The sequence below is a fragment of the Hyaena hyaena genome, unplaced genomic scaffold, assembly GCF_003009895.1.
Source record: "Hyaena hyaena isolate Hyena2069 unplaced genomic scaffold, ASM300989v1 scaffold_233, whole genome shotgun sequence".
Taxonomy (NCBI): domain Eukaryota; kingdom Metazoa; phylum Chordata; class Mammalia; order Carnivora; family Hyaenidae; genus Hyaena; species Hyaena hyaena.
Window position 1 is genome coordinate 1,659,902 of NW_024080866.1, and position 14,461 is coordinate 1,674,362.

Consider the following 14,461-nt stretch of genomic DNA (forward strand, 5'->3'; position numbering starts at 1 on the left):
GGAGTCACAGACTGAAGCAGGCTCCAGGCTCTGAGCTGGCAGTCAGCACAGAGCCCGACGCGGGGCTCGAACCCACGAACCGCGAGATCATGACCTAAGCGAAAGTCGGCCGCTTAACCGACTAAGCCACCCAGGTGCCCCAACTGATGATTTTCTATATATGTTACATTACAAGTTCATAGGCACAGCTTGAGCAAGATTTAAAGTCATCTCGAGCTATATAATCACCAAACTCCAAAAGCACTCGCAAAATTAAGCAAACAACGCCAGCATTTACAGTATTCGGGAAAGGAAACATATTGCTGACAGAAGCCATAAGACTAGTTAAAAATACATGTTTTATATTAAGTAGTGGTAAAACGAAAGGAGAATTCTACCAAAGACTCCCACCCCAATAAAGACCCACCCACCCCCATAGATTCCTGGGAAGGCACAGCAGAGCTGCCTCAGAATAAATAGCAGCGCATAACTTCAAGAGTCCACCCTCTCCAGGACAGTCTACTTGCAAAGAAGCACCTACTCATCCTTCAAATCTTGGCTTAAACCATTCCTTGGGGAATCCTTTGAAGGACCCTTACCGCTTCTAGCCTGGCAACTAGATCAGGTGCTCTGAATAAGCCTGCAGCCCTCTGCTTTTTCTTCAGAGCTATACCAGTTTGCCTTAACACTGTGGGTTATTGTTTTTTTTTTAAGTTTATTTATTTGGGAGGGGGAAGGGCAGAAAGAGAGGAGGGGGAGGGGGAGGAGGGGGGGGGAGAGAGAGAGAGAGAGAGAGAGAGAGAGAGAGAGAGAGAGAGAGAGAAACCCAAGCATGCTCCAGGCTATCAGTGCAGATAGCCTCTCTCTAACCATGAGATCATGACCTGAGCCAAAATCAAGAGTCAGACACTTAACCAACTGAGCCACACAGGCACCCTTCTGTGGTTTTATTTTAATTAATGCCTACCTTCCCCTCTAGGCCATAAGCTCCCTGGGGCCAGGGATTACGATTACATCCATTTTGCTCACTCTGCTACCCCAGTGCCTAGCACAAGAATTCAAGTAAATGCTGAGTGAGAGGTCCAGTTCCTCAGCAACTGGATATTAAGGCTTAAAAGAAAGTACGGAGGTCTGAGTTAGAAGTAAAACAATGAGGGGTGCCTGGGTGGCTCAGTCGGTTAAGCATCGACTTCAGCTCAGGTCTTGATCTCACAGCTCGTGAGTTCAAGCCCCACATTGGACTCTGTGCTGACAGCTCAGAGCCTGGGGGCCTGCTTCGGATTCTATGTCTACCTCTCTTTCTGCTCCTCCCCTGTTCATGCTCTCTCTCTCTGTCTCAAAAATAAACATTAAAAAAAAAAAAAGTAAAATGATGAGTCAGCAACATCAAGGCAGTTTAAGTTTTCCGGTGAGAATGCACAAAACGGGAAGGATCAAGTGCTGAGGACATATCCTGAAAACCACTACATTTAAGAGCCAAGCCCAAAAAAGGAAGCCCAAATAGATCAGAAAGAACAACCAGAGAGGTAGGAGACACAAGTAGCCAACAAATGCAGCAACGGGAGAGATGATCAATGTTTAGATTTGTTGTTGGAGTGGAAGAGACTTCAGCAAGTTGACGTGATAGAAGTGAGTCATTTCCTGGGAGAAAGGAGCCAGGAGAGAAGGGGAGGCCTAACGTGGAGTTTCCATGGTATCCTCACCTGGCTCTGAGGCCACCACTGAGTGGCAACCTCTGGAGCAGTCAGAAGCCACACAGCGAGTGTCCCCTGCCAGACTTCTACTTCTCTCACTCTGCCACAAAGCCCAAGGGAAAGTTCTGGGCTTTGCTTTCTGTGGACAGGCTGACTTGACCTCCTGCAGATTGGTTCAAAGACCAAAGGTATTTCATGCAGTCACAACTGACCCCAGGAATGCTAGAGAGGCCAGAGTTTACTTTCCCTGACCCTAGAGGGGGCTAGGAGTGGCCAGCAGATCACACACAGCCTTGGCTTACAGAGCCCCATGCAGCCGCTCTAGCCTGCCTGCTGGAGACAGCCCAACCAAACAACATTCTATGCTTACACACACACACACACACAGAGCCTGTCTTTGGACATCTCTCTCTATCCTCAACCCAACACGAGAAAGTCCTCTGCCTTTCATAATGGAAGTACTTCTACCACAGAGAGGTAATCGTTTGCTAATTCAAGAAAATTTGCCCTCATTACTAAGGTCGGAATAGGAGTTGCTCAGCTCCTGTATTACATAAAACATAAGGCAAAAAACAAAACAACAACAACAAAAAAACCTTAATTCTTTTTAATCTTTTTAAAATGTTTTTATTTATTTCTGAGAGAAAGAGACAGCGTGAGGAGGGGACAGTCAGAGAGAAAGGAAGACACAGAATCCAAAGCAGGCTCCAGGTTCTGAGCTAGCTGTCAGCACAGAGCCCAACACGGGGCTCGAACCCACGAATTGTGAGATAATGACCTGAGCCGAAGTTGGACACTTAACTGACCAAGCCATCCAGGTGCCCCGTATGGCTAAAACATTTCCCCTGGGGCACCTGGGTTGCTCGGTAGGTTAAGCATTGACTCTTGATTTCAGCTCAGGTCACGATCTCATAGTTTATGGGATCAAGCCCTGCATTCGGCTCTGCGCTGATAGCATGGAGCCTGCTTGGGATTCTCTCTCCCTCTCAAAAATGAATAAATGTTTTAAAATAATAATAAAGCATTTCCTGAATACCGGCTGCCCCCCAATGGGCACAGGTCCAGGACTCCTTCAGGGCAAACTCAAACCCTGTGTCACAACATCCTATCTTCATTTGCAACATGCTCAGCTTTGTAATCATCACTTTCTTGTCATGTACGGTAATTTGTGTAAAGTTAGCCTTCTCTGGGCGATTGTAAGGTTCCTGTGTAGCTCTCGCGGGCCCTCTAAAAATACTTACTGCCTGCCTGAAATGCATTCCAGCTTATTTGTGGGCTCTCTAGGCATCAAGGACATCACCCTTTCAAGTCAAACTCAGAACCTGTCTTAGTTACAGAGGTAAGAGCAGGCTTTCTGTCACAAAGCTGCCGATGGCTTACCCCTCCTATATGGAGTCCTATCCAGTCCCTAGGTTTTCTCTAACAGTTATTCTCCCTTTTCCCACATAAGCTGCACCTAGTATTCCCTAAAGAAGCCGTAATCATGTCCGGGGTGGCCCCAATTCTGAAGGGGCCTACTTTCCCAAGGTCACAAGGCTTAGGGTCAGTTAGATTGGTCCTCCATCCTACAGGCAGAGAGAGGAAGGAAGGAAGGAAGGAAAGAAGGAAGGAAGGAAGGAAGGGAGAAAGGAAGGAAGGAAGGAAGAGAAGGAAAGGGAGAGAGAAAAAAGAGAAAAAAATGAAATAACCTATTACCTCTCCTGAAGTAATGCTCATCCTTCTTATAGAGATTTGATGTTCAGGGCGCCTGGCTGGCTCAGTTGGTAGAGCATGCAACTCTTGATGTTGGAGTCCTGAGTCCAAGCCCCACGTTACAGATACAGCTTACATTAAAAAAAAAAAGAATTTATTTTCTCTGGCAAACAGTATCACAGCTCAGAGAACAGGCTTCCAAACTCCCTCTGGGTATCTTCCTGCATGTGGGGGGAAAGGATTCAAGATTTCCCTGTTTGAGAGAGGGAGAGAGGCAAACCATAAGAAACTCTTAAATACACAGAACAAACTGAGGGTTGATGGGGGGTGGGGAAGAGGGAAAAGTGGGTGATGGGCCTTGAGGAGGGCAGTTGTTGGGATGAGCACTGGGTGTTGTATATAAGCCAATTTGACAATAAATTCTATTAAAATATATATATAATATAAACATATATATAATACATATATTTTTCCCTGTTTGTATCCCAGATAGGAAAAAAACAAAACATCATCACTGATACTTCCATCAGTGGAAGATCAAGGCAGCCAAAGAGTCAAGAAGATCAAACACAAGGACCACTTGAGATAGGCGAGGGTTGGTGCCAAGGCTGCCTAGAGAAAGTTGGGAGAATGAGGCTAATAATTACACCAGCAGGCCCAGGTACACTTCTGTGACCCTAAGGCAACACCAGACAACTCAGAAAGAGAAGCCTGCCTGCCTTTTTCACAAAAGAAACAACAGGCTAGAGATGGGTACATGGTAGAAATGTACGCTCTGAATTAGCCATTCATCTTACACCTACTTAGTCAAGGTTCTGAACTGAGTGCTCTCTCCAAGGATCTGAAGCAGGTATGCAGCTAGCAGACGTTTAAAAACACCTTTAGTTTAATGCATAAACCGCTAAAGACTATTCAGGGAAAATCTGCCTTCATTCCGGTGGGAATGACTAGACTGGAAAGCCTCCTGATAGGAAGAGGAGAAAAGCCCAAAAACCTAGACGAAAAATAATAGCTAAGCTCTACGTAGCACTTCCTATGTGCCAGGCAGTATTTTATGTACTTGACACATAATTATTCACATAATCCTCACAGGAACCCAGTGAAGGAAGCATGAGGCACACACACGACTACAAACGTCCAGGTTTATCATTAGTGCCACCACTTTATCAACTCTTAAAGTTCTGGGTGCACATCACAAATATAAGCCGTTCTGTTCCACCTACCTGGACAATACAGTAGCGTTAAAGTCATTTCCTCAAGAGTCAGAACTCAGTTCACCTCCCGACTCTATATTCTTAAAACTACCAATTTCTAGGGCCATGAGAATGAAATGAAATCTTATGTGAAAAGCATTCCACTAGGAAGTACGTAATTTCCATGAGGATAGATTTTGTCCCCTGCTGTGTCATCAGAGTTTAGAACACGACCTGGTACGTAGGTGATTGACTCCTTCCCCTTCTTGGCGTCAGCATGGGGAAGGGATGGGAGGAGGCACCTCTCAACCCACCCAGAATCCCTTTCGCTCTTGGTTGCCTTTAAGTGCAGGCCCGTTTTTTGCCTCCTCCAGGACTGCAAACGGTGCACCGCTCGGTCCAACGCTGCTTAGCAAAACCTGGCCATTCCAAAACGCCTTTCACCCCTGCTGCCGTCGGCTCACCTCAGCGTTCAGGGCCAGTCCCCAGGCTGCCTATTGCCCTCCGACAGGCAGCCTCCCACCACCGGATTCCTCCATCCTGGACCCTAACACAGATGTGAAGAAAGATGCACATCCCATAACGTCCCACCCCTCAGCGAGGCCTTATGATGCTGAGGACCGTAGGCGAGATGTCCCTGGGCAGCCCCAGGCTACTATTCGCGCCACGTGGCTTTGGCAGGTGGAAGCCCAGCTCCGGCAACAGCCCCTCCTGAGCAGTCAAGACAGAAATCCAGGCTCCCTCCCAGGATATGGGGTCTTAAGGAAGGTGTGGTAGGCGCCCTCCTCCCAAGACCCCTTACCTGGCCCCCAGAAGAATGAACTGAGACAAGTGCCAACAGATGCACCCTGCGTTGAAAGCCTGGCGAGTACTAACCTGCTGCCCAGGCCGGGGAACCGCCTCTCGTCCCGCCCCCGCCCGCTCCTTCCCGACCAATCGCAGGCGGGACAGCGCCCACCAGCCACGTGGGCAAGATTTAACCATTCTGCGGGTCTCCGTCAGCAGGCCGCCACCTCCAGTAGTTCAGGAGCAAGCCTGCGCAGTGGGCGGGCACTTTGGCGCGCTTGCGCACTTTAGGGAAAGCGGGGCTGAACCACGCTCAGTACGACTGCTTTGCTCCTCCGCTGTGCGTGCGAGGGACGTCGGGGGCGGTGCCGCAACAGTTGCCCCTGGTAACGGGGGAGGCAGGAGGAGGAGGAGGAGGAGGAGGGACTCAGCGGGAGGATGGTGAGTGTGGGGGCCCGGGCCCCTCCGGAGCTGGCCGGTCACCCCCCTCCCGTCCTCAGGCCCAGGGCGGGGCACTACGCGTAAAGCCGAGGAGGGAATGGGACGGTCTGGGTCCTGGATTGGTTTCGGGGGGCGGCGGGGAGCCCCGACAGTGGGCCATTGGAAGGAGACCTGGGCCTGGGGAGGAAGGCGAGGTTTGCAAGAGAGTCTGAAGCTAAGAGAAGGGGCTGGAAGTGTTTGTGGCCATCCCTGTACAGAGCCGAGGCTTCATCATTACTAAGGAGTGAGATGAGGGCGGATCCGTGTAACTGCGGAAAGCAGCCTCCGCATGCAGGCTTCGATCTTCCTAGGGATTCGACTTCCTTCCCCACGCCTGTGGAAAATGGGTCCGCCGGGGCCCAGCCAGAACCCGGGAGAAGGGCCAGCGCTATTGCCTTTGAGGTCGCCCTGGCGGTACCAGGAGAGATGGTAGCCTAGCTCTCCTCTTCCTCGAGATGTGCGGGCCTCGAGGGGTGGGGAGGTGTGTAAATCCCAGGACACAAAGAGACACTGCTTGGATGGATTTTACGCGGTCCTGGTGTCTGCATGGCGGGTGCATTTCTGCAGGAACGAGTTATTTATTTGCTGAAGGTTCTGTAAAGTCTGGTTGTTGGTGATGACCGATTTTCTTTTGAATTCTTAATCCATGTTGATGGAGGCAAATTTGCTGCCCGGTCCTTAGTATTTCATTTCAAACCTGTTGCAGCCTTTTGCGTGTGACCACACCAGAACCAAAGATATTAGTCTCATCTTGGGGTCTCCAAACTAAAAAGAATGAGAAATTAAAACTGGCGTGGCTGTCAATTGGCTTTTCTCTCTCAGACCTAATTAAAGCTTTCTCTAATCGTGAATTATGATGTGTGACAGATTTGACCATTGACACGCTCGCTGTTCCTTTTTTATTTCTGTGCAGTTATATGGAGGGTATTAAAATGGGACTGAGTAGTTTTAGAGCAAGTTAAGACAAAATTGACTTTGAAGCATTTAGAATAGGTTCATTGGCTTACCAACTGAACAGAGCCGGGCACTCAAACTTAAGAGTTACTTACCTTTTTGACTTTTAGAAATGTGGATCCATGTTCATTAATTTATGAAGAAGAAGCTAGATGTCTGCAAGAGAAAAAAAATGCATGCACCTTTGGTCACATTATTCAATTGAGTAAATTTTTATAGGAAAAAAATTGGTTTTACATTGTGAGATTGTTGAAGAAGTAGAATTATCTGATCTGAAGTTGCCAATCACGTTTCACACTTCCTACATTGCAGTTTTATTAACCCCAGGCTAAACAGATTTTTCATGTTTTCTTATTATTAGTCATTTATACATGAGCTGTCCATTTAAAGGCTAAATTTTTCTCAACAAATGAATACAAACATAAATATTTATGTAGAAAATAACTAGAATTGGAATGAAAAAGTCATGCCAAACCAACAGAGAATGAGATGTCATCATGAGAGCTGGCTAACCTTTCCCAGTTTGTTTATCAATTAAGTGGACTGTGCAATTTCATGATTGTTTAATTTATAATTACAGGGCACAATAAATTAAGCACTGCTCATGTTTCCAGGTGCAAATTGACACTGTATACAGCAAATTGACAGTGCTACAACACTATTGTATACAACTGTTGTGTTCATTGATCAAGACAGACTTTGTTTTTTTTCTCTTTTCCTAAAATGAACAATATGAAATTAGGGCAAATCATTCTGGATTCCAATCTCCAAAAGTGTGAGCTATTCTTAGAATTCTTAGAACTGAAAGTGGAACATAGAACTTAAACTATCGGTGGTGTGATTAAATGTGTCACATCTGGTATACCATGAATCCCTGTGATAACTGTACAACTGAAGACTGAGTCCCAAGTTTTTTTTGTTGTTGTTGTTTTCTAAACCTTCAACTATGACTAATACAATTTATTTGTATTTAAAAACCCAAATGTTTCCTCTGAACATTTAATCAGCCGTTTTATCTCCACCTTATGATATCAAATCTTTGGTGAAAAACTAAGATGACAGCAATTTTAGTGCATAAGTAATTACTAGTATTTAATAGATGACTTCTTCACACAGAAATTATTTATGGGGTACATTCTACATACATGAACCCAGTGGTAATTATCAAGCATTTTCAACATTTGAAGTTCATTCCCCAGATTGTGTTTACTGATCAGAAAATGGTCAGTGAAGGGGGGGGGGGGGAGGGAACGCCCACAACTACTGCTTTTAATACCTACTATGCTCCGTACTTCACATACATTACCAGTTCATCTTCATAGCATTTTTCTTAAGATAAAAGTATTGTTCCAGTTTTCTAAATGCCCAGGATTATATATATAAGGAAGTTGAATTCAAGTCTATGAAATCCCAAAGCCCTTAATACTGTTGTTGTTGTTTAGGTTTATATATTTTTAGTAATCTCTACCCACAGTGTGGGGCTTAAATTTAGGACCCCAAGATCAAGAATCACATGCTTTACTGACTGAGCAGCCAGGTGCCCCCCCCTCATGCATAAAGTTCTTATTGGAACTCTGGTGAGGTGGAAACCCACTGCCCCTGAGGATATGCCCATATTTTTTTTTTCATAATTTATTTATTTATTTTTTTAACAAATAGTTTATTGTCAAGTTGGTTTCCATATAACACCCAGTGCTCATCCCCACAAGTGCCCCTCTCCGTGCCCATCGCCCCCCCCCCCCCCCCTCAGTCTTCAGTTTTTGTCAGCATTCAAGAGTCTCTCATGGTTTGCCTCTCCCCCTTTCCCCCACTGTTTCCCCCCTTCTTCTCCCCCATGGTCCTCCGTTAAGTTCCTCCTAATCCTCCTATATGTGCAAACATATGATATTTGTCCTTCTGTGCCTGACTTATTTTGCTCAGCATAACACCCTCAAGGTCCATCCATGTTGCTACACATGGCCAGATTTCATTGTTTCTCATTGCCATGTAGTGTTCCATGGTATAGATAAACCACATCTTCTTGATCCATTCATCAGTTGATGGACACTTAGGCTCTTTCCATGTTTTGGCTATTGTTAAGAGTGCTGCTATGAACATTGGGGTACATGTGCTCCTATGCCTCAGCATCTCTATATCCCTTGGGTAAATTCCTAGTGGTGCTATTGCTGGATATGCCCATATTTTTATTTCTCACGAAACATTATATTTATTTAGTAGAGAGATGAGGAGAAAGAAGACAAATTTGGGTGAGGCTCTCCCTATCAAAGCTATATAAAGGTATCAAAGTTAATAAGGTCTCACTGAACAGCATATTTTTTTTTGTTAAAGAGGTAAAAATAAATTGAAGTCAGTTCCATTCAAGCTAGTTGGGGGGAGGGGGCACAGGGTGCTGGATTGAGCAACCCACTTCGACTCAGGTCATGATCTTGTAGTTCGTGGGTTTGAGCCCCGCATCGGGCTCTTCTGCTATCCATGCAGAGCCAGCTTCAAATCCTCTGTCCGCCCGCTTCTGCCCCTCCCCTGCTTATGCTCTATCTCAAAAATAAACATAAAAAAAAAAAAGCTAGTTGTGGGGAATTTGTACCTGACAGTTGGCTTACTAATTTTAATATTTAAATTTTAACTGCTCCTCACAGCCACATACACTTTCCATCACACTACCATCACACTACCATCACACTCCTCTCCCCCCCTCCACCACTCCAGTTTCTCTGAATGACCTAGTTTGTATCATTTTAGGTCAGTGCACCATGCCTCCGCCAGTACTGGAGTTGAAGCTGATTTTGTGGCAGATAAAATATCTGTAGTCAATAGCACATCTATTCATAATTTGTCTGTAGAAAGTTTAAATATTTTGTGGCTGAGTCAGACCACTTCTGTCCACCAGGGTGCAGATAACTTATATCGACACATGCTGATTACAGACTTTATACAATTAACTAAAGTTCTGATTTCTTAAATTGCCTTTATTCAATGTCAGAAGAGTACATACACTACATGGAGAGCATGTCTGGTTTGCTCACCGTTGCACTTGGGGCACATGGTCGGTATTTAATGTGAATGAAGAAATGAATGAATATTTTAACCAAAAAATGCACTTTAAAAATTCAGTTCCTTATGTTTATATGCAAAACTTAGGCCCATAATAAAATTAACTTCTGATAGTTGTCTCCCTTCATTTGACATTTAAAATAAAGTACAGACACTTAGGTTTAGAAAGCTAGAGTGGACGTATTCATCTCTCTTTCCTCCAGCCTCTTAAATCAGCTTACTTTGTACCTTTCAGGCAGAACTCTGATATCTATAAATATCCTCTTCCCTATTTAGCAAACCCTGATAATCCTGTGATCCCCTGTCCTCAGTAGTTGGGTTAATATGATGCTGTATTGTATTTGCATTTGTCTTCCCTAGACCATGCTTCACGTGCCATCTATCACTTTGATAGAAGAAAACAGTAGCTGAATTTTCCATTTCTCTGTAATTTCACTTAAAGGTAAAGCATGTGAAGTTATTTTTTCTCAAGGAAAATTACTCATTAGAAATGTAGACGTATCCTTTTTTATACATTAATTTAACGAAGCTTAGGTATAGTTAGAATGGTTTTCTCTTCTTTGCTTTGCTTCTTCCCTTTTAAAATGAAATTATTTTCTCTTTTCAGTTTCAAATAGAGTTAGTATGTAACAAGTCTCAGCCTGCCAAAAGCAGTATTTTTTTAGAAAGCAGTGTTTTTATTTACTGGCTTGTTTTAAAAGAAGAGACACATGAGAAAAAAACCTAAAACATTCATTTTGAACCTTGAAAACAGTTTATAGAAATATCATTCATAATTTCTACCCTCATAGATAATGCATGAGAAGAATTTTACCTATACTGTTGTTTCGTATACTGACGTGATAAATTCTGGTTATTTTAGAATTTTATTGGAAGAGGTAATGAGGACATCTAATCAAGAACTCAGGATGAGTAGTACAATGTGTTTTCCCTGTTCTAGGCTTTTTATATTACCAGTCCCCTGAGGATCTCAGAATTCTAATTTTAACTGTTCTGAAAGGTGGTATTATAAATGAGTGATTGCAATGTAGCTAATAGAAGCCAGGGAGACTTCTCATAAATATAGTTTAAAAAAGGAATGGTGTCAAAGTATTCAAGGCCAGATAAGATAAAAACAAAAGAAAAATGCCATGCCCTTTAAAAAAAAAAAAGTCCTGCCTATCTGTTTGAAATCTGTTCAATCACTCTTTCCTAAATCTTTTGGTGTAGATTTTGTTTTTCTGTTTTAAACTAAATCTTCCATTTTATTGCTGGAAAAAAAATTGAGGCACAGAGAGGTTAATGTAATCCTTAAAAGTCAATAAAAATACAGAATACTGGAGGTGGTAAACAACAAGTCTCTGAGGCAGAAAGGAATTCTTAATAATTATGCATATTTGCATATCATTGTGCAAAGACTCAATTGTTGAGAATTATTTCACAGAATTATTATTTGATCTTAGTGAAAAGACTGGCTTGAATTACTGCCTGGTACAATAGGGATAAAAAAATATATAACCATTTTATATAATTCTAAGACTCAGCTTGAAGGAATTTCTGCTTGGGCTGGGAGATTAGATTATATGCCCTTTAAACTCCGGAATTCTTTGATTCCTGTTGTAACTCATACCTCATTGGAACAAGATTGTCAGCTGCAGGACAGAACAAATAACCATCTTACAAGATTCTTCTTAGGCTTATAGCTAAAAACCAGTATGACTTATTTCCAGCCATTAACAAAATAATAAAAACAAGAAACAAATATCAGATTACTAGTGAAAAAAATACTCTGGTTAAATTTTGAGGCTCCTGGGTGGCTCAGTCCGTTAAGCCTCAGACTTCAGCTCAGGTCATGATCTCATGGTTCGTGGGTTCGAGCCTCACGTCAGGCTCTGTGCTGACAGCTCAGAGCCTGGAGCCTGTTTCAGATTCTGTATCTCCCTCTTTCTCTAACTCTCCCCTGCTCACGCTGTGTCTCTCTCTCTCTCTCTCTCAGAAAAAAAAAATACTCTGGTTAAGTTTTGACTTTTTTTATTCATGACTGACTTTGACAATTTTCTAATTTCTCTGTTGTATCAGATTTTTCATCTGAAAAACATAATTTATACCATGCACCTATCTTATAGGGGTCTTGTGAAAATTAGATAATAGAGACTGTGTTTTTTTAGATGATGATTTTTTTTATGGTAGAGTATTTTGAATGATGAAGTCTTAAATGTAAACTGAAATGAAGTTTTAAACAGAGCTCAGATACAATTTTATACAACTTTGTTTTTGTTTTTTTCATATAGCACCTTAAAATCTTTAACTTACTGGGTGGATAATTGTATTTAACTCAACAACTATTATCTAGTGTCTATCTAACAAGTGCCAGGCATTTTGGGAGACTGAAGCTATAGTCCTTACCTGCAAGAAACTTCACTCTAGTAAAGGAGAAAAATACAAAAATCAATGCACTGTAGTCTGATATGATATGTGCTCTACTAAGTGTACAGGATGGGCTTTAGGAGTATGAGATGAGTAGTAGTTCATGCTCCCAGAAGATTTGGGGGGACTGCTAAACTGGATTAATAGGAGGAGCAGGATTAAGCCATGGTATTTATTAAGTTGCCGAATTTACTGAAGTACTTCTGCCAAAACTTAGAAGGAGGAGGCAAATGGAATAAATGACTTTCAACTGGAAAATAATACTATGAGCTCTCCACAACCAAGAACTTTTTTCAAGGAGAAGATATTCTGATATCCAGTAATATCAAAGCCAGTGCCCCAAAAGTAATCTGTTTTCTTCATGGTTGTTTAAGGGCTTGCTCTCAATTTTACGCAAATTGAAAAGTGCACCAGACCAGGAGGTGAGAATCCTTCTCCTGGGCTTGGATAATGCTGGCAAGACCACTCTCCTGAAGCAGCTCGCATCTGAGGACATCAGCCACATTACGCCTACACAGGTGAGCATTGCCCCGGCCCCAGGTGCTCGTGTGACAAAAGGAGGGTGATCATAGCAATGTGGAAGACAAAATGCAAAATACAATTTTGTCCACCCCCAAGTTTTGTTACTGAAGAAAAGTCTATACAATTTAAAAGTAATCTAATATTTCAAAAATCTGTCAAGAGATTCCATAGATATGAGGTACTTAGAGTAGTTAAAATCATAAAGACAGAAAGTCGGATAGTGGTTACCAGAGGCTGGAGACAGGGAAGAATGGAGGAGTCATTGCTTAATGGGCACAGAGAGTCAGTGTTGCAAGGTGAAAAAGGTTCTGTGAATGGCTGATGGTGATGGTGTAAAGGTACTTAGTGCCACTGAACTGTACAGTTAAAAAGGGTCAGGGGGTGGGGCGCCTGGGTGGCTCAGTTGGTTAAGCGTCCGACTTCAGCTCAGGTCATGATCTCACAGTTTGTGAGTTGAAGTCCCGTGTCAGGCTCTGTGCTGACACCTCAGAGCCTGGAGCCTGCTTCCGATTCTGTATCTCCCTCTCTCTCTGCCCCTCCCCTGCTCGTGCTCTGTCTTTGTGTCTCAAAAAATAAATAATAAAACTTTTTTTTAAATGGTTAGGGGTGCCTAGGTGCTCGGTTGGCTAAGCATCCGACTTCAGCTCAGGTCATGATCTCACAGTTCTTTCATTTGAGCCCACATCAGATTCTGTGCTGACAGCTCAGAGCCTGGAGACTGCTTCACATTCACATTTTCCCTCTCTCTGTTCCTCCCCCATTCACGCTTGCTCTCTTGCTCTCTCTCTCTCTCTGTCTCAAAAATAAATAAATATTAAAAAAATTTTTTTAATGAAAATGGTTAAAATGAGGGACACCTGGGTGGCTCAGTCGGTTAAGTATCCAACTTCAGCTCATGTCATGATCTCCTGGTTTGTGGGTTTGAGCCTAGTGTCAGGCTCTGTACTAACAGCCTGGACCCTTCCTTGGAATTTGTGTTTCCATCTCTCTCTGCCCCTGTCCTGCTCACACTCTGTCTCTGTCTCTGTCTCTCTCTCTCAAAAATAAAGAAATATTAAAAAAAATTAATGATTAAAATGATAAATTTTATATTTTACCATATTTTAAATAAATCATTCAAATAAGCATAAATATATCAAGATACAATTTCTCAGCTCTAAGTGATTACTTTTATTTATTTAATGTTTTTTAATGTTTATTTTTTGAGAGAGAGACAGGACACAAGTAGGGGAGGAGCAGAGAGAGAGGGAGACAGAGAACCTGAAGCAGGCTCCAGGCTCCAGCTGCGAGCACAGAGCCTGACGCAGGGCTCAAACTCAGGAGCCATGAGATCAAGACCTGAGCCGAAGTTGGATGCTTAACTGAACAAGCAACCCAGGTGATTACTTTTTAAAAAAATAGCTTAATCTTCTGATTATGAAATTAATACATGTAGAAAATACAGAAAGTATAAAAGATAATAAAAAAACAAAAAGTAATGTGAGAAAAACTACCGTAAATATTTTAGTGTGTATTTTTCAAGCTTAATAAACTACAAATATATATATATCATTTTTTAAATTAAAAATTACCTGGGGACGCCTGGTAATTTGGTTGGTTAAGTATTCGACTTCAGCCTAGGTCACGATCTTGCCAGTCCTGGGTTCAAGCCCCATGTCCGTCTCAGAGCCTGGAGCCTATTTGGGATCCTGTGTCTCCCTCTTT

At 42.9% G+C, this 14,461-nt stretch overlaps 2 protein-coding genes and 1 long non-coding RNA gene across 6 annotated transcripts in view; 1 reads left to right on the forward strand and 2 right to left on the reverse strand.

Annotated features, from left to right (window-relative positions):
• The window catches only part of SFXN2 (sideroflexin 2), a 23,803-nt gene extending 18,353 nt beyond the window's left edge, over window positions 1–5,450 (reverse strand). The window contains exons 1-2 of one of the 3 annotated variants that reach the window (XM_039243925.1): window positions 5,361–5,450; window positions 3,369–3,618 (exon numbers count right to left, since the gene is read on the reverse strand). In XM_039243925.1, the coding sequence (XP_039099856.1) occupies window positions 3,369–3,389 (21 nt within the window). In that variant the 5' untranslated portion in view covers window positions 3,390–3,618; window positions 5,361–5,450. Of the gene's footprint in view, window positions 1–3,368; window positions 3,619–4,588; window positions 4,777–5,360 lie in introns of those variants that run through there. The other 2 variants (XM_039243927.1, XM_039243926.1) reach the window with 2 other exon arrangements.
• Window positions 5,451–5,517: 67 nt separating this feature from the next.
• The window catches only part of ARL3 (ADP ribosylation factor like GTPase 3), a 39,302-nt gene continuing 30,358 nt past the window's right edge, over window positions 5,518–14,461 (forward strand). For both annotated transcript variants that reach the window (XM_039243928.1, XM_039243929.1), the window contains exons 1-2: window positions 5,518–5,785; window positions 12,610–12,753. In XM_039243928.1, the coding sequence (XP_039099859.1) occupies window positions 5,783–5,785; window positions 12,610–12,753 (147 nt within the window). In that variant the 5' untranslated portion in view covers window positions 5,518–5,782. The remainder of the gene's footprint in view (window positions 5,786–12,609; window positions 12,754–14,461) is intronic.
• On the reverse strand, window positions 5,792–14,406 carry LOC120239573. Its single transcript, XR_005530464.1, has 3 exons — window positions 14,329–14,406; window positions 6,874–6,934; window positions 5,792–6,589 (listed from the first exon to the last, which is right to left on the reverse strand). It is a non-coding gene; the product is annotated as an uncharacterized LOC120239573 (long non-coding RNA).